The sequence below is a fragment of the Nothoprocta perdicaria genome, unplaced genomic scaffold, assembly GCF_003342845.1.
Source record: "Nothoprocta perdicaria isolate Ctin4 unplaced genomic scaffold, notPer1 scaffold_271, whole genome shotgun sequence".
Lineage (NCBI taxonomy): Eukaryota > Metazoa > Chordata > Aves > Tinamiformes > Tinamidae > Nothoprocta > Nothoprocta perdicaria.
The window spans coordinates 352,573-376,999 of NW_020455501.1; the positions used below are offsets into that span (position 1 = coordinate 352,573).

At 45.4% G+C, this 24,427-nt stretch overlaps 1 protein-coding gene across 1 annotated transcript; it reads right to left on the bottom strand.

The window, feature by feature from the left end:
- Window positions 1–747: 747 nt before the first annotated feature.
- Window positions 748–21,507, bottom strand: DGAT2 (diacylglycerol O-acyltransferase 2). Its single transcript, XM_026040967.1, has 8 exons — window positions 21,428–21,507; window positions 14,763–14,882; window positions 13,759–13,866; window positions 13,098–13,168; window positions 6,673–6,877; window positions 3,668–3,842; window positions 2,900–3,102; window positions 748–2,117 (listed from the first exon to the last, which is right to left on the bottom strand). The coding sequence occupies exons 1-8, from the start codon at window positions 21,465–21,467 to the stop codon at window positions 1,963–1,965; spliced, it is 1,077 nt and encodes a 358-aa protein (XP_025896752.1). The 5' UTR covers window positions 21,468–21,507; the 3' UTR covers window positions 748–1,962.
- Window positions 21,508–24,427: the final 2,920 nt, after the last annotated feature.

Genomic DNA, 24,427 nt, shown 5'->3' on the forward strand with positions numbered 1-24,427 from the left:
AGCCAAGACACTAGAAACTTGATAGTTGCTAGGAAAAAAAGGATATCTAGAAAAAGAAATTACAGATTATGTTAGAGCAGGAGGTTTTGAAATACCCTTTGCCATGAGCAGGTTTGGCTTTCACCTTGAAAAATGGATGTGTCAGCCTAGCAGGTTTAAGCCTATGAAAGTCAGCCAATGCTGCTGGACTACTTACATAACCTGCAGTCCCCCCACTCCAAATGACAGTGACAAGTGAGTGTTGAACCCAAGAGCCTGCGTGAACTTTAGGGTGGCATGTGCTATTTCTRGAGTACTTTGCACCTCCAGCAAAGAGGAGGGTAGAGGCTCACGCAGGAGCTGGTCTCTGTCTCCTCAGCCCAGGGGTCAGGGATGCAATTCCAGCTCCTTATCTGCAAGGGAGTGACAAAAATAAAGTAGTTCGCCAAGAGGAGTAATAGGGCTTGAACTATGGAAGCCCAGGGATACAGGCTTCCTTAGCTCCTTACAGGCTCATAGGCAAAAAATAAAAGAGGAGAACAACGAAAAAAAAACATTAAACAGTACAGATTTAAGCCATCCAGGATGTCCTACATAAAACTGCAGAGCAGCTTCACCCCCTTGAAAGTCAGGGCACAGCTGCTATTACACAAACTACATGTCCCCCAGCTCACACACTACTGTAACACTGAAGACACCAAAGCAACACTCATTTTTTTGCTCCAGTTTATTTCTATAAATTTGTACAAAAAAGTAAATCTGTAATACAAGTCTATCAAATATGACAGATGAACATTTGTCATTAGAGGCAAGATTTCAGGAATGTGAAGGACCATCCTCTTGCATGGAACAAAGGCACATTTTAGAGCTTGAAACACTCAGCCAAACCGTTGAAAAGGCAGGTCAGACATGCAAGTAGTGCAGTGGTTCAGGTTTCTGCTAAAACACACTGTACTCTGAAGAAATCTCACTACAAGCAGTGTTCACAGCCACGTAAACATTTTATAAACCCTTTAAAAAACATTTTAGAACCTATGCATAAAAAAGGCTATCCCTTTGCATTCACACTGGGTGGAATAGTTATAAAAACCATCCTCAGGCAGGAATCAACTCCTAGCTTTCCCCAAATACTTTGGGATCCAGCAAGATTTTTCTCATGAACTGTCCCACTGCAGTTACTCCTACAGACTAGCCTAAGGGTCTGCACCATTGGGGCYACCTCATTGCACATGCCAGCACTCTTAGAGCTTTGGAGTGCTGCAGCTATCACCAAATCCAGTATCTCCTGCTACAYGCCCCCATGCAAGCAGCATCTAGGGACAGACCTGCTCATAAAGTGACATTAAACACAGAAGTGGAGCTACAGCCACCAAAATATCCAATACACTGACTCAAGGTCCATTGGATGCCCATGTCTGTTGGGTTTCTGCACTGGGCACAGTGGGTGCCTCACCTAGGGGCTCAGCAACTTGCTTGCATTGCCTGTGCTTTCAGGAGGGGCTTTTCCAAACCAGAAATGCCCTTGTGCTGTGCCAGCATTTATCAACATGGCTCTTGTGCAACGTGCCTGTAATACTGCTGTTCTGGTCAAATCAGCCAGCTGCTTTTTGATTAAATAAACCAAACGGATCCCACTTTCCCAGAATAGCTTATGCTGGTGGGTACAATCATAGGAATGCTTCTAATCCATCTCTGGCAATCCAAGAGCATTATAGACCAGATTAAAGGCAATCATTTCCCCCATCCAAATCCTCACAGCAATAGAGAGTTGTGCTCTTTTGGATAGAAAGAAGTTTGTAATGGGATTTATCCAAAGCAAAGCCTTTTTTATTATTTTTTTTTTCTCCAAGAGATGTAACAATGCTTTAACACTTCCTTTGAAAGACACACACACCCACACACACATTCAAATGTATGACGACAGCTTGGACTCCTGCAGAGGATGTGCTGATTCCAAGAGGAGATGCTGCTGAGCCAGTCCCTTCAGTTGACTTCCAAAACCTCAGTCTCTGGCAGACCAAATTTGCTCTTGTATTTATCAAAGAGTTTGATCAGGGAGTTCACATACATGCTGTGATAGAAGTCTATCTCCTTCTGAGATGGATTGTAGATCTTGGGGATGGTGATGGGCTCCCCAACTGAAAAGGCAAAGATCCACATGTTAGGCTGACCATTCCTGTGCATCCTGGAGAGCTSTTTGCTAAGGCCTTGGCTAAGCTAGTTCAGCACATCTACATTAGAAGCCARTTTCTGCAAGCTGTACTATGCTCCCCAGTTTTGCTAGGCTCCAATGAGGAACTACAACTRCCCCACCAACAACAGTGATTCCTAGAGCAAATGGGACTTTGCCTGTGCAAAGGACAGCAGGATTTCRCCAGTGAAAGTGCAGGTGCTCCCATTGTCCAGAAGGGTAGGGAAGTTTTGCTGCTGTTCATAGGCTAGCAATAAATCCCTGCTCAACAACAGCCAAGACAAAAATCGCTTTTCTTACACATTCTCCCATGCACACTGCAATAGCATGGTGAAGMAGCACCCTTCTTTCCTCCAAAGCCTTGCTGCTTGGGGATAGAAAGCTTGAAGGCCCATTTCAGGGTTGCCTCCAAGGCTCAAGTGTCAACTCAAGTGTCAAGCAGCACCACAGTCAGTCCTAGGAGCATCATGGGTCAGGCTGCTTCATATTTAAGCTTTTGTCCCAAAAGAGCTCACAGGTGTCCTACAGAAGCCTGAAGAGCAAGACTGGAGGCTTTCAGCCTCTAGAAGCTGTTCTAGTTCTTAGCTGTGCTTGAAGTTTAATATAGAAGGAAAAACATAAGTTCTAGTCAAGAGTCCAAGACCAAGCTAGAGATATGTATGGCCCGGACTCAGATATGCTTCTCTGGAAAAGCCTAAAGCAAAAAACATGTTTATATCAAGCACTTACCAACAGTGGTGATGGGCTTGGAGTAGGGTAACAATCCCCATGTGTTGGAGGAGAAGAGGCCACGGCCATGAAAGATGCACGGAGCAAAGCCAATGTGTTTCTGAAACTTCTTYTGCACCCATCTTCCCCAGGAGCCCTCCTCAAAGATCACCTGCTTGTACACTTCGTTCTCCCCAAATGAGTAGACAGGAACCAAATCTGCCCTAGAAAGACAGAAGGGTGTTAGGGCCCCATGCCAGTGAACTTGAATCAATACTGCAGCACCAAACTTGCTCCTGTTTGCTCTTTCAGGCTCTGCTTTTGCAGATTTTATTAGCTAGAGCTTTGTTTGCAGTATGAGATACTGACAACAAGTTAACTAGACTTGGCCTGATACATGATAGATGCRCTTTAAGGTATAAACAAAAATTCTCCTGACACAAAATGCATTTAAGTCTAGGATTTCAACATGTGTAAACCTTATCTTAACATATGCAATCATTTGAAGCAARTACTATCTTATGTACATGCAATCATAGATGCTACACCGTGGTATCACTGAAGATATTTATCACATCCGATTTTCACTAAAAGATCCTTGCTGTCCTCAGCAGCTTCCTGTCTCTCTGCTGTCCATAAACAGAACAGAGACAAGGCTTTGGGCACAAACCCCTACAACACAGCAAAAGCACAGAGAGGAGAAACCATGCAAACAATTAGACACTTTGGAGACAAGAGCACCTCTCGTAGGCTAGAAGTGCTTAAACTAGTTTAGAGACAGCCTCTTACCCATGCTGTAGAGCCAATTTCACAAATCCTTTCCGGTTTTTCAGTGTCACAGAGTTCTTCCCTGGGGTGCAATTAAGAGACTCTGCTGCACCTCCCACCACAATGATGATGGCATTGCCACTACCATTCTTGGACAAGATGTAGTCTATGCTGTCACGGTTCACAGGACATATACCTATATTTAAGGAGAGAGGCATAAGGGTCAAGCTACAAGATTTAGAACAGCCTGGATAATCCTGAGGACACTAGCCAGCCTTGGAGCAGAAAGCTCATGCCTTGATTGAGTAGAGCTGCCAAGATATCTTGTGATTGGAGGATGGAGGGATGTTGTCAGGTAATCTGTTCTCCAAGCAGGTACTTAGAGCTGGACAACACTCAGCTAAGCCATAAACTCTGCCAGCTCTTAAATAATTTCCTTAATACAAAAGGACTTCAACTGTCTCTTCTGAAGCTGGTAACTTAGTGCTGGCAAAGTAATTGCATTTCAAGCAAAATTTTTCTTCCACATTTCATAATGTCACAGGCAATTGAGATCTTCCCTCAAAATAAATTTTGCACTAGGTGCTGGATTAGCTTTAGGGTAGAAGCACAGCACACACTGCTGGCTATGAAAGCCAGATCAAACTGCTACCCAGCAAAAGCAAGTGGTGGAATAGGCCTTCTGTTCTCATAAGAAGGCATTAGTGATACAAGCAGCGTAAGTGGACAAACTTTCCCCATAAACCTCTTACGGTCAGCTTCAAAACCAACTTTTTCCTGAGATAGCTCAAGCTCTGGCATTATTAGAGCATCACCATCTGGTTTTGCTCTCAGAAGGACAGATCTGTAGGACAGTACACCCTGCTAAATCCCTACCTGGGTCAAATTGCTTGGAAATTCTTTAGCCATCTACCTCATACTGAGGGAGCTGTACCCCTCTATCACAGTACTTAATTTCATCTCCTGCTCTAAAAATAGAGCACAATTCTCTACTTCTGAAACTCAACTCATTCTCTTATACTACATTTAGTCAGAGACTGTTTAATTATTATCCAGGATAAGCCTGTCAGCAGATCAGATGCCACCATTTACATTCCCATCCACATAACACATCAGAGCCATGCTGAATATTTGAAAAACAATGGGAGGGGCAACACTACCCAAATTAATTTTAGAAGCTGATTCTGCGGGTCTCAGGGTAGTCATCACTTGAGCCAAGAAGTGAATGATCAATTGGCCCCATGGAACTGCATGATGCAAGTCTGCAAGCCCTTTACACATACCCTGGAAAAATGTGCACTGAAGTCACATGAAGTCCCAGCTCCAAACCACAAGGGAGCAGACTTAATTCTATATAGATTTAAGTATTTTGAAGAGAAAAACCTCCAAGAAAAATAACTAAAACACAACTACAATTCTCCCTTATCACACTCCCTCCAAAAGGCTCACAAGCCAAGCTTGCTGCTCAGTAGCTCAAATTCTTCACACTAAGGCTTATTTTGACCATGCAGCCCTTACTAACAGGCCCACAGATTTGTTCCCAGCCATTTCATGCTTGTGAAACAAGCGCCGCTCACAGCCCTAAGCCTCAAAATCCTTCCCCCAGAGAAGGCAGACAAGTTTATCCAGAGGCTCCTGAGCACATATGCATAGTATATAGGATTCTCCTRGCCATTTCCCTGAACCTTAGGGGATTCCAGCTCCAGCTAAGATCTCTAGTAGGCAATAAGAAATGTGACAAAACAGGTCTGCCACAATTTACAGACTCAGTACATGCATCAGATTAGTATTTACCAGGGTTTCACTTGAAACGATTCATCCACACAACTCAAGGACTGAAGGATGCATTAGCACTTCCAAAGTGACATTAAAGCCATCACACTGCCACCCTTAAATATCAATATAATCAGAGAAGAATGATCCTTCCATAAAGTTAACCTTGTTTGAGAGATCAGTCTTGCTTGCTTACAAACCCAGAGCAAGCAGAATTTCCCTCTTTAATTGCAGATATCTGGCATAGCCAGACAGGTCTGTCAGTGATAAATGTCTTTTTTCCACTTTCCTTCCAAAAAAAAAGGAACATGACTTCATGCACTGCAAGATCCCCAGGAAACCACAGTTTTATTTAGTTGTTTTTATCTGATGCAGAAAGATAACACCAGCTTGTTTCAGACACCAACATCACTCTTGTGAGATTCTTGGGTAGGACAGAGCTTTCCTCCACGAGATCCAGGAGCATTCCCTTCCAACTCCCACAAAATTTCAGTAGTCTGGACTTCATTTCCCAGGTAATTAAGAGCCAAGTACAGATACTCCTATTCTCTCTGCCAGCCATACATTAAGATTCAGCTAAAAGGCTGCATCAAAATGTCTGGTTTAGTCTTTGGTTGCAGGTCAGCTCTGAGAGCAGCAAGCACAATGGCACAGCTGAAATGCTGCAATATCCCAAGCTCTTTGCTCCAGAAGGGCAAGCACAAGCAGCCAAACCAAAGTCACCATCGTCCCTGTGATGATGCAGCTGCCCAAGTTGTCCCAAAGATGGGAAATTCCTCAGACACATGCTAGGTCAGGGAATGCTTCTGCAGGAAGGGACAGACTAATTCCATCTTCTGACACCAGGATAAAGCCTAGCTGCACTGCAATTCACATAATAAGAGGAGCATTTCTACCCATGCTATTAGTTTCAGACCCTAAGAACAGTTTGCCCTTTCGGCTAGGGTGACTTCTTTGCCTATTAGCACCTCCAGGTGTGAATTAAGGCTTGCTTTGCATCTCCATCTTCTGTATCTGCCGCTACAGATGGATACCCTTAATACATCTTTAGAGAAGAGAGTCCTTAAGTAAGGGACTGCAGCTGAAGCAGGACAACCTTTATTCACCTCCTGTGACAACCAAGAGCAATATTTGCCAGATGCTGCCAGAGAGAAGTGTTTTTGAGGACTTTGCTGCAACTTTTGACTTCAAAGGACAGAAAAAACTTGGAAGCAAGGGCACAGAAAGGAGAAGCAAAATGCATTTGCTCTTACCACCGGACATTAAGTAGTCCCTCAAAATGGGCATCCTGAAGTTCCCAGCCAGTGTTGCAAGGTATGGTCGGATCCCGGGGAATTTCTGGCTGACTCCTGTGGCCTCTGTGCTGAAGTTGCAAAAGGCACCCAGGCCCATGATGCCATGCGGATGGTACCCAAAAATGTAATTCCTGGTGGTCAACAGGTTGTGGGTTTTAACCAGCTGGAAAAGAAAAATGGAATGAACACGTATGTTTTCAGGTAATGACTAGAACCACAGGGCGAAGRAAAAAAATAAACAAAAAACCCACAAACTCTGAAGTCCCCAGGGTAACTCTACTGCTTTTGCAGCCTTTCCTACCAGGGAAAAAAAGGAACTAGTGTTATGGGTTTTCTTGGAGAGCAGAAGTTGCAGTAAAATTAACTCCTAAAAAAATCAAGGGGAAGAAAATATACAAACTGATCTTAGATGTCAAGATGACCATGACAGCCAACAGGAACAAGTTTTGGGTTTCAGCAGCCTGTCTTTTGTTTCCCCACACCGCTTTCAAAAGTTTTTTTGCAAACCTTTTGCCCAAACCAAGTTCTTCCTGGTCCTCTAACCACAGCAGGGACTGCTTCCAGACCCCGTCTCAGTACATTAGCAGCTCACACTCTAGCTGAGAAGAGCTTCAGTGTCCTCTTACTGAGCCAGGTTTACTTAATACCTGAAAACAGACCAATTGCTCACTTACCTGCAGGCCATCTTCCAAGACAGAAGCTGATRGCCTTGGCATCTTACTTGCCAGGTACAACCAAAATATCTGGCCTGTTTTCCAAGAAATTTTGCTCTGCCTAGTTCCTCTCAAAGTGCCAGCAAAAGCCTCAAGCCACCTAGAGCAGTGCTTGGATTTCTACAGGCTGTGCTCCAGCACAGACCATAGCAATGGGAGGCTGCACAACCATCCTAGCCTTTTACTCATCCATTTTCATATCTTTGCCACACTGAGGTGTTCTCAGCTGTGCACAACATGCTTTCATCAGGTCCATTTTTTTTTTATTTTAAATAGTGCTGTAGCAGTAGTATCCCAAGCATCAGGCAATTCCAGACTCCCAATAAATGTACAACAGGACTGATGCCTCATGCTGCACTTAAGACCAGCAGAGAAACAAACCACCTACTAGCTTCACAGCTCCTTTTCTTCAGCTAATACAGGAACAGGAATCAGATAAAATTAAATAACAACAACACACATAAAGCATTGATATGAATTTTGACAAATAGATGCAATACTCCAGCTGCCATCAACGGCTTCATTAGATGCAGAACTGCACCCCAGCCTCCAAATTGCTTATAAWCTGTGGTCACAATCTGTGGCCTACAGCTCACGTAGGAAAAAGTGCAGCTTTCCAARGCATCACACCAGCATTACATCCCCCACCACCTTGGCCCAGGAGGCCTCTGGCAATAACAAGCAACTTGGGTTTCAGCTACTTGCAGCATGATTCAACACAACCCATTGCACCACACTGAAGCAGGGTGCCCAGGAATTTGCTCCTCTCCTCCCATCACCTCCCAGGTGGCAGCAGTTGCATTTATTTCAGAGGCCAGCAACGGCACAGGCATGACACGACCAGGAGCACATTCAGCACGTTGACTGCTCCTCTGTTTTCTTCCAGTTTTGAAGTCACATGGGGCTGCAAAAAGCATGCAAAGATGCTCATGATCACCCCTACTGCAGCAGCTCTGCTGAGCCACATGGCCCATACCACAGCACTGAGACATCCTTTCCATTTGCCCCTCACCAGTTCACAGCTGATGACTCGGCCTTCCAGCCCCAGGGTGGAGAAAGCTCTTGCTCTGATTTGACCAATTAAGAAACAGCTCTCAGATGAGAGCTGGAATCYACTCTCCAGGGCAGACCAAATGGAAAAAAAGCAATGCTACAATAAGCAATTGTCCCCTTAGCCTGTTAGCTCTTGCTCAGCAGTAGGAGAAACTCAAGTCCCAGTAGCTACAGACACRTGGCTCAGCTGGACCAGCGTTGTGCCTGGCAGAGATTTTTCTTGAGAGCAGTTCTCAGAGCAGGGTGGAAGCTTATGGGCTTTGAGCCTGATCCTTCACCTACAACAAGCTCAGTCCCTTTAAAAAGAAGCTGGCTGAAAATAAGGTGTTTGTCCTTGCTGCCCCGGAGCTCAAAGCCACAGTCTGTGCTGCAAGAGGCACTRTAGAAGACATGCTGTTCTGCTGCCAGCCATGGCGAGCATCCAGCTCTCACCCCTCGGCCACGTGCAAGGTCACCCACTTCCCATGCAGAGTCCATCACTTGGGCAAATGAATCTTCATATGAGCCCTGGCCAAGCTCCAGGCTTATTTTCCATGGTCACTATCCAAGACCTCCTGTTGCAGAGGTGTAAGGTGACACTTCCCCTTCATGTTGATACCCAGCCCAGCCGCCCAAGTAGTGCAAGGGGTACGGAGGGAACCAGGACAGGGAACCAAGGGCCCACYCAGCATTTAGACAGGTGCTTTCTCCCCCCAGATTCCCTGCAAGTTGTTTGCCCCATGTCACTACTCATAGCAAATTATCCCATGACAGGTGATGGGTTCAGAGAAGGTGACTACACCATGGTCAATCTGGGGGACAAGTCTTCCCTTCAGTTCAATCCAGGGCAACCAAGGATTGCCAGAAACCCAGACAAGTTGCAGTAGCTGCTAGTGCAGATATTAGTGCAGGTCCATGAATGCATGGACCCAGCCTAGAGGCTGAGCTGTCACCACTGAAGGCAAAGACAGCCTTAATTCCCTGCATTTTATCCTAGCAGACCTAGAATTAAGGGCCTTAAGTACCTACCCCTAGGCTCAAGCCAACACATAAAAGTAAAGCTTTCCTTAGGAGGCTGATAACCCATACTAGTCTTGCACTTCTTCAGGTAGAATTTGCTATCTGTCAAGCAAATATTGAGCTGCTGTGTCTCCAAGAGCAGAAGAGGCTGATTTATTGGGCTTAGGAGCTGCTGAAGCCATCATTTGATGACTTTTGTAACTGTCCTGAGTCTTCAATGGGTTTTCCGTTCTAGCAAATCCTTCTCCAGACCAATACAGGCATGAACTCGCTGAAACCTTAATGCTCCATTACAGGATACAGCAGCAGATCCTTGCTGCATCCCAGACAACAATAACTGGGAATAAAGCTGGATTCTGCTGCAGTAACACCTTTTCCCAGCTGCTGTAAACTCCTGTTCAAGACAGATCCCATTTCAGTAGCAAAGATTCAACCACTTGTTCCTGTATAAACAGATTTCTTTAAACAGATGCAAACTGGCTACAGAAGCAATAAAACAATTCAAATACTGTAAGAGAGACAGAATTAAAATATTGACATGCCAAGTTCACCCAGGGAACAGAACTGCCAGCTTTACTTGTAGATACAGGATGAATAATCAGCACATTCAAGTGTGCAGAGAGACTGCTGCTCAGCACCAGGTACCAGCAAAGAAYATGGTCAAAATAAGGAGTGTAGGTAGGTGTTCATCTTTTCAACCTGTGTACAAGGGGAACACAGCAGTGACTGCAGAAACATGCAGAAATGAAGCAGCAGAAACCTGCATTGAAGCTTGCACCTTCCTTCCTCTCCTTCCTACTCTCACCTTCCTTCCAGCAATGTATTCCAGCTCCAGGAAAATCCTTCAGGCTCTATTACCAGTCCCCTACATTACACACGGGAAGCAGAAGCCTCCCTTTCTATTCTGCAAGTCATCTGTAACAACAGCCTAAGGAAAAGGCTTTGCCAGGAAGGCAGCAAGCCAGAGTGCAAGATAAATACTGTCTTGCAGAAGTCCCTACTCTGGACACAGACTCTCCAGTAGCAGGAGAAAAAAATATATATATAAAACCTTCACTGCACACATCAGGCATATGCTCAGTGCTTTACATCCCCATTTRGCCAAAGGTCTGCAGCCATTGCTACCTGAAATGCTGTTGAGAATGTGAACACTRCTACTGCTTATCAAGTGCTGGCTTCTTTGCCTCAAGACCTTTAGATCAAGGCATGCCCCACATTTTGTCCTCACCTTGGGAGGCTGGCTGAGACCTGCCCTGCATCCACAGCACTGCAGTATAGCCCAGTCAAAGCACAGCACCATGCTCACCAGTGAGAGGCTAGGCCAGTTGGGCACCAGCAAACATGGGCTACTGCTGCTCTTGAGTGGAAATTCCGCCAAATTCAGGCTAGTTCCCAGCCTCATATAGGTCTGGATATCTCCAGATAGTTACAGGATGAATCAGGATGGGAGACTGCACCCTTGGGTACAAGTTAAGCCTTATTTGAAAAGATAATCAGAGCAAACCCTGTTGCTTGTCATGCAGGAATGTTGTCAAAGCAAGCTGGATGCCAGCAGGTACAGGTATAGAGTGATGCAGCAGAACTAGCTAGAAAATATAAACAGCTATCAGAGGTTCAAGCTGGTGTCGTTTCAGTCCTGCTAGATCCTGCCCCTGCCCAAGATCAGAGCTCAAAGCTCAGAACTCACCCAGAGTTGCCAGGAGGAAACCTCAGCCTTCAGAGTATAAACCAGTGACTAAAGAGCATATTAAGAAATCTCTGCTTTCAAGTACATCTAGSATTAAGGCTTCTGCCACCCCCTGGACATGGTCTCCCTATTCCTGAAGGGATTTGCTTAAGGGTTTTGGAAACATTCTTCAAAACTACTTCCCATTTCTTTTCTGGAACAGGAGTGAAATCTGGGCCAATAGCCCCAATGCAAACAGTACYTCCAGCATACATGCAACCAGTCCAGCTGTACATGCAGAGTCTGCAAAACCCAAGCAGAGCATTACTCTGAAGTTTAGCATCACAAATGGTGCAGGACAAGGTGACAACTCTCCTAGCAAACCATTAGCCAGGGTGAGGAACCAAACCCTTGTGAACTCTTACCCAAGACTGTTCAGAATGCAGCCAAGGTGAATTTTGCAGACAGAAGATTTAACAGGTGACCAGATCAGTGTCCTTCTAGCCCAATCACCTCAGTCTCTTATCTAAGGAATTCCCCAGCCCTTAGCAAGCTCATGCAGTTCTGGTTGTYGGTACCACTCCCTGCATCACATTGCGTTTGTGCTTTATTCAGGAAGAGCTCCATGATTGCAGAGGGTTTCCCACACCTCCCTGGAGAAGGTTTTATCAAACATGCAACCAGCTGGTTATKTTTCTAGATACAGAAGCTACCACAGCAGTTATCCCTCTTGCTCTGCCCTTTGCATCCCATTTATCAGTGGGCTCTGAACTTCAAGCAATTCTATCCCTTAGCGACAAAATAATTGCAATTGTAAGCAGCATTTGCAAATGCACTACACATACTAGCAAGTATTTTAAAATAACAGAAGGTCAATTTATCTACCCAGCTTCGTTTCTAATCTGACTTTAACTCTATTGTTTGACAAACTTCTATAACACCTGGAATGGATCTGATCTGCATGGCCTGTGAAAAGCATGTTTCCATAGATGTGTTAAATATGCCATAAGAGGAGTACTGGAACAAGGACACCAGCTGTTACAGGTCACCCTGTCGTATCAAGTCCCTACATTAAACTGTTCCATTTTAGCCTTCAGCAATACCAGGAAGGCAGGATTTGTTCCAGTACCAAGGACTTGATGCTCAGTACTTGAGCAAACAACTCACATGAGACCCATGTTCAACACCAAGGCGTGCACTTTTTCCATTAGCTCCAAGGCTGGGGTGACCAGCCTTTAGTAGCCTCTGTAGCTCTAATACTTTCCATGTATGCCTCTGCTTGCCAAGAGCTGCCAGCATCATTAACAGYACAACAAGCATGTGACAACATTTGTTCACTAGCCTCACTCAGAGGACGAACAACCTTGAAAAGGAGTCCAGCTTATACTGAAACTGGATTCTCTGCTCCCTTCTGAAGTCTGGCTGCATTAGGGCAGGCTGGTTTTATTAAAAGCCACTCCAAGGTCCCACTCTCCCCTTGCTCAGGGAAGAAAATGCCATAACCTCTCATATCTTACATAATGCTCCCTTCACCTGTGTCCTTCCAAAGAAGATTTGAGCTTCATCCCAGCCAAATTTGCCCTCTGCTCCCTTCCAAGTCCTTCAGCCAACTGTGTTTTAGGCCAAAGCTAAGATACATTTGCAATAGAAGCAGAGACAGGGCAAGACTGCTTCAGCATATTCTATCTGGAGATTCCAGCAGGGAAGCTTAGTGACAAGGCTAAAAAGCAGAGTTTTTGCAAGTGACAATACTGCCATCACCAATGACGCATTTCAGATTTCACAACTGCAGTGACTCCACACAGTGATATGGCAATGCTAAATAATCATGTCCTGCTTACACTTCACTGTTGTGGGCTGACTAGCACATGTCCAAAGTCATGTCCACAGGAGTTATTACAGATCTGTTTCCAAAATGGTTAGTCCTATTATTGCATAAAACCATTACTTACCCTTATTGGAAAGTAGTCTCTGAAATATCTCCATATAGCCCAGTTTCTGACCCACTGGGATCTTCTACCTCCTGGAGAGAAAGCAAGTCACATTTTAAAAGCTATTCCACATGGGTTCCCACCAAGCATCCTAGAAGCATATCTGATCTGAAGTCCTCTATCTTACTACTGGAGAGAAATGAACAGTTTCACTTCAAGGGAGAGGAAAATGGGGTAACTTCTGCAGAGATCASGTTAAGCAATCAGTGTTGAGCACTTCAGACCATTTTGGCAAATTACACAAGGTCCGACTCAAATTCAGGCCGGGGTCAAACTTAATGCTCTATTGTGGTAGGGAACTGGCTAATTCAAGCTAGCAACAGTTCCATGTTACCACATTTGTCCTTAGGGGAAGGAAGGTCAAGTTACACAGAAAAATCCCCAAGCTCTACACGTCCATTGCCACCAATTGGCAATGACAAGACATCAATGAATGTTATCTTGCCTTGCCCTAAATATCAAAAGAGCTTGCAGACACTCCCTGTGCCTAGCATACACTTGCACGCTTCAGTGGGGAAAAAAAATGCTCTCAAATTCAGCCAAAAAGCCCCACCAAGATGGGAAACTCTTTATCTAAAGATAGGGACACTTGAACAGCAGTGATCTGGTCTGGAATATTTACCTTTCTTTGGTGTATTCCAGTCAAATACCAGCCAGGCTAAATACAGAGCAGCAATGGCCCAGCAGTCTGTGCATAGTATGTACATGAGGATTAAAGTGCAAGCAATACCTGGGTAAGTCCAAGAAAGAGAGACAAACACAGTAGTGTCAGATTTTGGTCTGCAGAGGACATTACCATTGGCATTAAGAACCCCTTGCCTTTTGACCCTTCTGTACTTAAGCCGTCATGTGAGGTCATTAATCCTCAGATTGGATTTAACTAAGAGTCCTTATATAGGACTGAAACTGCTTCCTACAAAGCTACCTGCCACCCAGTTCCTCTACCCGCTTTCCATAGTTTTTCCAGCTGAAACTCTTCCAGTCTCACCAGGCAAGGGACACTTCTTCAGCACCAAGATTTGCTGTGACCAGCCACGGGGCTTTCTTCCTCAGCAGTATGTATGACTCTAYACCACCTCTACAACAACAGTCCTACCAGCTTGCCAGACATCCTATCCACAAGTGATTCTGTTTTAGCTAATTTAGAAGCTAAATTGTAATGGAAGAGACTTGCTCAACTTTGACTGCAGTCCACATGCTTCTTCTGTAGAATTACGATTAAGAACACCACTAGGAAAACAGTCTGAAGCTTCTTATGAAAGCAGTATGTCAGACTAACAATCCTCACTGCTTTAGTAGACTAATACCAGAATACTTTGTGCCCATCTCTGGGGCCACCAAGCCAAGAGAAGGACGTGTGGGAGAGCACAACATAGCCATGAAGTGACCATCAGTAGATCTTCCCATAACTTCTATGACTGTCTACATCTGGACAAAGTTTCTTGCCAAAGTATCAAGTCACATAAGCGTCCTCTGCAATACCCACCCCTCAGATGCCCCGTTGCTGTTTATATACAATAAATAAGCTTTTACATGACTACTGTTTTCCAAAGCTAACATATTTGCATGGAAATTCTAGAAGAATTTTAAAGCAGGAAAGCTTTCGAGCCAAAAGGCTTTACTTACCCATGACAAGGAAAGTGAGAACCCATTGCAGCACAGAGATGATCTGGAGTTGTTTCTCTACTTTGGATTTTGATAGCCAGAACAAATCTTGCAGAGCAGAGAGAATGCTCGAACCTGTACCTAATGACAAAATAATCAGGTTACATTTTTACATTGTGTGCAGATGCTCCCTTTAAAGGTGAGTTAAGCTTACACAATACTTTGAGATGATTTTCATAGATGATTTTCAAATCAATGTGCATGAATCATGCTTTTAGAGCAAGATTTGTCCAAAGCTACTCATGGAGCTTAAATATCCGGAAGAAGCACTCCAGCCCACAAACATCCAGTTGTGAGGGGGCACTGGAACAGTAAAATGAGTTAGCACCTGAGCACATCTCTGATTAACTTGCCTGTAAAGGTGCAAGGGACATTACTCAGGTCACACAYCAAGGCTTCTTCTAACCCAGTGCTGGGGACATCTTGTAGTTCCAGTACAAGCCAGTGACTCTTGCAGAGTAGAACCAGTCCTAACACTGTTGAACCCTGTATCCCTGTTTCAAATTGCTGCTTCCTGGAAGTAGCCTTTGCTAACAAGGAAACCCTCAGGTTCACCATGATAGACAAGATCAGCTGTCCCAAGTCAGCAGTCAACATGCACCAGACTGGTCTAAGTTATTGCTCATCTGTTCTTCCCAGCCTGTTGCACAACTCCCATGTACGTGCTCAAGGAAAGTGTTGTACTCCGGACTTGCACAAAACAGCTCAAGGGTGGATTGAACAAGGTCCAAGACCCCTGGGATCCACAGCTCAAAGGGTAAGGAAAGCACAGTATTTCTAAAGGAGTACAAAGGGGAAGTAGTAGTTGAAAGCCACTGCTTTAGAGGGCTGAAGTTATTCAGTTGGAAAAAAATATATATACACACACACAAAACTGAACTGAAAGACTAGATTCCTATGAGTAACCACCAYGCACTGCAGCATCTGCAGATATGCTAGAAAACTTACAGTAGAAAGCACTTGCAAGTGGTTTTGATTTCACTTTTAATTTCATTACTTCGTTTCACAAGTACTAAAATGCAAATCAAGCTGCTGACCAATTAAAAGCCAGCAGGTGAAGTTTACATATTTGTCTTTCTATTTAATAGTTAGCTTCTTCCCCTCCAGGAACAGGGGAGCTGCAGCACCTCTTGTTAAAGAGAAAATTGAAGTCAGGAGTCACTTTTCCAGATGGGTCAAGGAGGACTATTAGAGCTGCATTGGTGAAGTCCAGGTCCCCTTCCTGGCTCACAAAGCTGCCCAGCTCTCTCCAGATCAGAGCTGYGGGTAACTTAGTCCTGCAGCTGCAATGCACAGCCCTGATCCAGCAAAAGAGCAGAAAAGCCATCCTGCTTCCTCCCACATCACATATACAATTAAGGCAAGAACTGCATTAGCACAGGACAGCCCTCCTTCTGGATCCAGTCACACAGCTCTGCTATGGACAGGTTTGAAGCTGCACTTCCTACTCAAAGACTTCCTTTTGCCTCTTGAAGCAGCACACTGGAGCATCAAGCCTTTATGAAAGCAACCTTGAGAGCTTCATAACCAGTACACCAATCTCACATTTGAAGGAGCCAGCTTCCGCCTGAAATGACTTTTCTATCTTGCTTGTGTGTGTTCAGCCCAAGTGATGACAGCCTATCCAGCCCTTCCTTGTTGCTCTGCATAAAGATCCCTCAGTTAGTCTAGATTTCTAGCAAAATGAAGTGTTTCCTCTAGTAGAGCCARCCAGCTACAGTAACAACCTGAAAGTCAGAAGAAGTACAGGGGCTTTTGAGAACTACAAGTTATGTATTTCCAAACTACATGCCTTTCTGACCATTTCTGATAGAAAAGGAAATCAGAAGTGAGCTACACAGTAAGCATCAGCCCAGTTTTAGAGCCAGACCACCAGGTCAGGTCCCTGGCTGCAGTTGCCCTATGTTAATTTATGCTTCCCCTGATCCTAAATGCCAAACAAGCTTCACTGCCGCTTCTTCTGCAAAGTTCAAAATTCCYATCTCGGGGATTTTGAAAGCCATTTTCCTCTCCATGTCATGACAGACACCACCACCACCTTCCCCATCAAAGTACAGTTTCATAGCTTTGTAAGTCTGATGAGATTTGACCGGTTTGCTTCCAAGACAACAAAATGAATATTTCCAGCAGGGAGCTGAGTAGACAGAAGTTCAATAGCTACCCCAGACAGACTAGGTTTTGGTGAAGAATATAAGACTGGTCACTATAATGAAGTGTTAACTGATAAGCTGAAATCTACATCTCTAATACACAGTTTAGAGAGGCAGTCTGGACAGGCTGTGAGCATTTGGCCTTAGATRATAGCACCAGTAAATATCACGGGTTAAGTGACATTGGTATTAACTCCTAGTTAAGACATAAGAAGTTCCCAGCCTGTCCTTGGATTGCTTTTCACTATGTCAAGAAACATTACTCACATATTAAAAACCCAGTGCTAAGCATAGGAGAGTCAACATCTAGTTCTGGGGGAAAGCCTAAGAACTATGTTTAAATATGGCCCATCAGACATACCCATGATTAACCACGTCAAGGCAGAAGGACACTGACTACCGAGGCCTTGCACATCCATTTCTATCCATCTCTTCCCATTGGCTGATGTTTAATCCTGGAGGAACACAACCACCCATCTCCTAACYGATGAAGAAGACAGTTGCTTGTGTCCTGGCCTCCTTGCCCAAGCCCTGGAGTGTTTGCAAGCTGCTGTTATGGTCACCAATTCCAGAATGGAGCAATCTACTCCTCTAGGGTCACATTCTTAACAACACACATCTATGCAGAAGAGATCCTAGCAACAGCTTTTTAAAAGGAGATACTGAACCCTTCAACTCACATCACAGTCTATGTCCTTGAGTGCTGGGCTAGACCTGACCAAACTGGGAGAACCATTCTTCATCCAGCACTCAAATACACCACAGAAAGACTAGTTTCACACCAGTACTCCTTCCTCTCTACCTTAAGAGAAGSTCTCATACAAAGGTTGTAGAACCAGGTGCTTCCTAAAGGCTTCCTCAGGCCAGCTGTGAAGCAGCAGGCTCTGCTGCAGGTCCAAACACAGACAAGAAGCTCTCTGCAGTACACCATGGACATCTCCAGTGAGGCTACTTGGCAAGGTGGCCAAGAAATGCCTCCTCCAGAGGAGGCCTCACTGCTGCCCACAAGAATCAGGTGCAGGAGATTACTAGGGAGATCTTGAGCCAATGAGAGATTGAATCAAGCTAACTGACTTGCACATGTAATGCAGACACAGCTAAGAAATGCACATGGAGCACTTCCATGAAGATTTATTTTTGACCAAGTACATTACACATCACAACTTATCTAGGCAAGGAGGCAGACACAAAGGTCTTTGGAGAGGAAATGAACAGGATTTCACACTCAGGCAACAGAAGGCTCTGTTCATAGCTCCTAATTAAGCATCAGCCAAAAAGAAATGCTGTGAGAAAATATAAGTGCTAAAGGTAATTACACTGAAAGCTTGCTAAAGCCAGACTTCATCTGCTGCCTTTCCAAAGCAATTAGCACGTTAACTCTTGGCCAAGAGTTATAAGGCTTATTTTAATGAAAAATAAATTTGCTTCTTTAATGAGTTGAGTGCCTGCAGAGCACAAAGTGCAAATGGAAGTGCCAAGCCAGGTCTTAGGAAGTAAAGCTGATTTGGGAGGTGGGACAGCAAAGCTGCATTAGATAAGCAGACCAATACTAGGATACTTGTGAGGACTTAGCTTCCCATTCAAGAGCTGGAGATTGCAGAACAAGTTATTACAGATGTCACACATTTAATATAGGACAACTTGATCAATGCAAGTTATTTATGTTTAGGCTTAGATTTGCCGACTCCACTACACAAGCTCACTCTACTTCCAGCTTTGAGGTATTAAATGGCAAGTCATTCGCTACAGAAGAGCAAATTAGCAGTGGGGTTATCATTACACTGCCCTGTACACAGCAATGCAGCATTTTGCTTATTCCCTAGAAGGCTACAAAATAATCCTGCATTATCTGCAGCAAATAATGTCTCAGACTGGAGGCTAAGAGCATAGCTAGCAGCAAAGGGCAATAGCAGCATCATTAGAGAGAAGGAGTATTTTTCACAAATGTCCTAAGCAGTTTTGCCAAGGGGGGAGGAACCCTAAAACAGAGGTGGCAGTGATGCTACTCAGGAGAGCAACAGGTTCSCCCCTTCCAAAGCAGGAGGCCAAATCCCCATACAACACAAGGCCACCTCCAAGGCAGAGCCAAATGAAGCTGTCTAGTTTGCTCCTCCACTTCCTTCCTCACCCTGAAGTTTTGTTCCATGTTCCTGAAGTTCAGAATGGCTCTAGAGCTTGTAGCTGTAGTCCAGCCACAGCAGAGGGGTAAAGAGTTCCCCAGCACACACAGAGATGGATGGAGAAGCAGACAGAGACCAGGTTTTTGGAAGAATCATCTGCACTTTGCCATATTCAGCAGGGTGGTGACAGGTTTGTCCTGTGCCCAAACTCCACAACAAAGCCACAGGGCAGAAAAGATTTGAGACTGAAGGATAATATGGACTATACAGCCTTCCCCCTCAAAGATCAGGCTTTTGCATAGGCATAAAAAACTACCACAAAGACAGAATAAGACCACTAGACTATTATAACCCTAAACACTGATGGAAGTCAGAGATCCACCCTGTAGTCCTGATACTTTCACCACTCCTACATTACATTAAAGCATTTCACCAACCTGGTAGTTCTACCCCCAAAAGCTCTAGCAACAGAGTAGATAACTCAGGTGAGAAAGAGCTGCTTGGCTCAGGTGCATCAGGTCTGCAACCCAACTGGGACGCAATCAAGCAGAACCCAAGATCCTGGGTGCTAACCACTATGCCCATCACCTCCACCTTCCCTTGAACCACAAGTCCCCCTTAGCCATCCCCAAAGGGGGTTTTTGATAGGCTCTGAAGGTCCTCCTGCGTTTTGTTACTCATGACAGGCCCTGCAGAGCTGCAAGCAATTTGCCAGCCTGAAGAGGGGCCATGCTGCTCAGCTGTGCTCTTGGTAGGTGCTGCAGTTACCAAGGCAATGGCTCCTGCTTCTCCAGGATGRTTCTCCAGACAGACAGCACTGGCAAAAATGGGTAAGGAAACACAAATTATCACAGGAGGAGCCCTGCAAGGTGCCTCAAAGAAAAACTGACCTGAAGGGAATTAAGACAGCTTTCCATCTCTAAGCAGGATTAACTAGAGATGAGGCCAATCACTGTCCCTAAACCACAGTTTTGAATTATGCATGCGTCCTAGATCCATCATTAACATGCTAGCTCAGGCTGGGTGGCCGCAGAGGTCTCAGGTCAGCACCTACATATTTTATAGGTCCCATGAATGATTTATTCTCCTTCCTTGGACTGTAGTTGAGCTCAACTCATTCAGTTGAGCAGTTCATTCAAACACCTTAATCTGAAAGCAGCGTTTGGAAGTTTCCTGGCTTTTCCTGGGTGTATAAATGAGCTAAACCACTCTAACGGCCAGAGCTCAGGATAGGAATGTTATGTGGACCTTCTTCAATCAGCTCACGGCTGATCCTAAGATCAGGCCAGCTGGCACAGGTCTCCAGCCCAGTAAATGCCACTTCTTCCTGGCAGAGATACCCACCAGCTGCACATGCAGGACTGGGTAGGACAGTGGAAGAGCAGGAGCTTGGGGGATACATTAAYCAGGTTGCTCATATAATGATTTGCTTATTAACAAGCCATTCCACAGGTTTCTTCATCCGACAAGGAACACGCTATTTGCTCTTTTGAGCACAAAGTCTTCTGCAGCATGGGCACCACATTCACTCAAGGGCCGCTATGAGGTGGAGGGCAAATCCTCGTCCAAGTGCATTTTCATGCAAAACCTCCACTGTTTGGAAGTCCTTCCACAACACATCCCTAGACAGGCATCCTTGTGRGAGGGATACAAGGCTCTGGCAAACAAATATTTACTCTTGCTGGCTTTATAGCTGCTCAGAGCGGCTTTTACAAGCATGCACAGCAGCTGCAACGCAGGATTTCTCACGCTGTGACCATCCAATGACTACAGCCCCAACCTGATTGTTTGAGACTGCAGGAGGAAGTGCTCGATAGCTGCAATAGCTCTGCCCACATCAGGATGTCAGCAGCTAAACCCAACCTGCTCCTCTCACCAAGGAAGTGCCTCACCAGGGCAGGCAGACTAGAATGCAGAGCTTCAGCTGTGTTTTCCAGCACACAAAAATATACATTTTCAAATTGAACCTTCAACCTGCCTTTATAAAAGGCAAGAGCAATACTCATTTCTGTCCCCACTTCAGATGCCAGCATAAGGATGATGGCATGAGAAAACTAGGCTGAATTCACTGCTGCAAGAGAGGCCACTGAAACTCTTGCACTCTCCTTGCTACCCACAGAGAGCACTTGATGCACAGGGGCATTTCACCAACACACAGACCCGGAGAGCACCCCAAAAAAGAAAAGAGCAAAACCCACCCACAGCCACAAGCAAGAGAGAGGGAAGAAGGAAACAGAATTAAATCAAGCAGGTCTCATTTTGCAGCAGAGGGAAGCTTTTTCCACCCTTTTCCACCTGGCAAAGCAGGTGTTTAGGGTCTCACCTTGCACCTTCCTCCCCTACCACCCCGCCGTACCTCGCAGGACCCCCGAGTAGGCAGCAATGATGGTCTTCATCACGGCGGGTCCCTTAGTGCCCAGCCCTGGCCATGGGCAGAGCCCGGCTCAGCAGCCCCGCTCCGGCGACTGGGGCCGGTGCTCCCCCGCGCCACCCTATATAGCGCGAGAGGAGGAGGAGGAGGAGGAGGAGGAAGGGGAGGAGGAGAAGAAGCAGGAGGGCGGGCAGCAGGACGCCTGGGCCCCGCCGCTCTTTCACTCCCTCCGCGGACCTTGGTCCGCCCCGTGTGTGCGGCTTGCGGCGCAAATCCCTTTCCCCGTATTTTGGGCATCGCGGAAAATATTTCCACCCCTGTTCTTGCTCAGGGGGCTTCTCCGCTTGCTGCTGATGCCGGCGCGGATTTGAGGCTGTATTTAGAGCTGATTCCTCCTCCTTCACTGTCTTCCTGCATCCTGAAGCCTGGAAAGGGCTGAGGAGACAACCCGGCTCCCTTGGTGAATTTTAGTCGCATTTGCAACGCGAATGCGACGGCCGGGCTTGTTTTAATCACCGTGCTTGTGTCAGTCTGTCCGTCCAGTAGCTTTTAACCTTGCTTGGCTCCTCTCATCCCATCTTGACAACAAGGCAGCGGGTTTGAAGCAATTGCATTCTTGGAAACAGCACGAAATTATCAGAAAGTCATCAGATGGGAAGTGGCCATCAGGTATACCCAGTCTGCCCACAAAGCTTCATGTGCTTCTCCTGGCTTGGACAGCCAGGCTTGAGAGATAAATCCCTAACAAACCGKGTGTCATTAGATTTTCTCCTTATACATCAAGATATTAAGCCAGCCACACTTAACAAGAGATTTCTCAGTGGTTTTTAGAGATAAACTCAATGGGTTTGTCCCAGCTCCCATGAAATGAAAACAGACCCTTTGTTACGGGGTTCAACAGGCCCCGTGGCTAAAGGGAAGATTTATCCACACAGCTGAGCAAAGGACCAGGGCTTCAAAGCTTTCCGGTACCAATTTCATCTTCTGTAATATCGAGAAAATGGAAGGAACTTGGGAGATCTCTTTGTAGTCCAGAAAGGAAAAAACTTTGAAAACATTAAGCRTCGAAGTGCTCACCGTGAGTCAAGGCCAGGTAACCATCACCACCACCCAAGCACCTTCAAAGCCTCAACTCTCACCTGGCTTTTTTTGTGGGAGGAGTTTCAGGCCTTGCTAAGGCAGCAGTTTGGCATGTTGCTGCTGGGGATACCACTGAAATGCCAATTTTGCAGCCCAAGGGACATGTCTGCTAGGCTCAGGCCACAGCATATTTCGCAAAAAGTCTTATTTTCAGCTCACTATCAGCTGTGAGGAGCTTAAATTAGAGGTGCAGAGGTGCAAGAGCGGATACTTTTAGGTTTTTTTTTTCTCAATTCCCTGCAGTATTACTGTACCAGTCAGTCATGTTGGCATCAGGGCTCCTTCATGTCACCGCTGGCCACAGGGCTCTCTCCCAACCTTTGTAGCAGTCTGTTGAAATGCTYGTAAAAGTAGAAAATTACAAGAATCTGTCTGAAGAATGCATCTTGCCCAACAGCTCTTGGATGCAAACTCCAAAGGGGAGCTCGGGAGAGAAATAAATCACCACTAGAATAAAATAGTGAGCGAAAGGGGAATGGTCTCCTGAATGTCCGTGTCCACTGCTGGCTTAGAACAAGTTACCCTGAAGGGAAATAAGGGTCATGGGTGCTTTTTTTTTTAGGGTCACTGAAATAATAATGTGCAAAATTAGTCTTCCAGGTCTTTGTGACAGGTAAATAGCAGTAAATACTTCATGGTCAGGCTGGTGGAGGGAGGCCAGAGGAGATCATGATCCTCAGAGGACAATGAGGTGCTGTGATGGAGCCAAGGGATTTACACCCATGGGTGCAATGCCATCAGCCTTCTGACCTCCAACCATCTGTTGTACAGGTTGGGTGCAAATTTGGGGGATCCTGATAGTTTCCTTGCTCTGCGTGCATGCCACTGTAGGGTCCCAAAGTGGGAGGAGGCCTGACCAGAGCCATGGCAAGCATTAATAAAGAGCAATAATCCAAAGTTCCGTGTTTAAGGAAGGATCACAATTTTTAGGAATAAAAAAACTACCTCTGTAGCCCCTTCTGGAAGGAAAAATCCAGCCCCAGATGTAGCTGGAGCCCCATCATGTCATCTGCATTCAAGCCAGGAACTGGCTTCAAGCAAGTGGGAAATCTCGGAGCAGGCTGTGCTCCCTGCCCACCCCGGGTTTATTTTCCCCTCCAGCAGCACAACTTGGATAAATGTTTCTCCAAACTGCCTGGTTTGTTTTGCTCCATGCTTATGGTCTTTGGGAGCRGGAGAAATTCGACTCTGTCTGCTATTAACCTGCGTGTCAGGCATGATTATCCTTGAACAATAACATCCTGTCAAATAACTTGCTATTACTGCTCACGGTATTTTTCAGAGGTGGAAAATACCATGTTTTCAAAGCATAGCATGCATCAGTGTCCAGCACCTTCACCCAGGGACTGGGTGTTAGAACTGCCAATATTTCATGTTTTGGGAGGCGTGCGCTCAGGTTGAGCCTATCCACTTTAATGATTCTCTTTCTCTGGCTTAAGAAACGTAGTGTTGCTTCCCCGTCTTGTGGTTAAGGTTCTATTTGTGAATTTTCAAGTTTTGTATTTCTGAGAAGTATTATTTTTAGTAGACTCTTGGACAGTTGCAAATCTTAAAGACGGAGTGTTTACAGGTGCCAGGGCTGTTTGTGTTAGTCCAGGCCGTCTCTCTCCAACCAGAATACAACCAGTATGTGCAGGAATAAGCCTTTCTCCCCCCAGTTTCTCCTAGTTACTCCAGTGCCAAGAACATGCTGGGACCATCTCTATGGTGGCTATGAGATCCTAGCTCAATATGTCTCTTCTTGAGCTGACAGGAGCCACATTCTGGTCCCATTAAGCATATTTTTATTCCAGCACCTACAATATAGTGAATCCAGGTTGGAAAGAAGAGGCTTTGCCTGGTCCC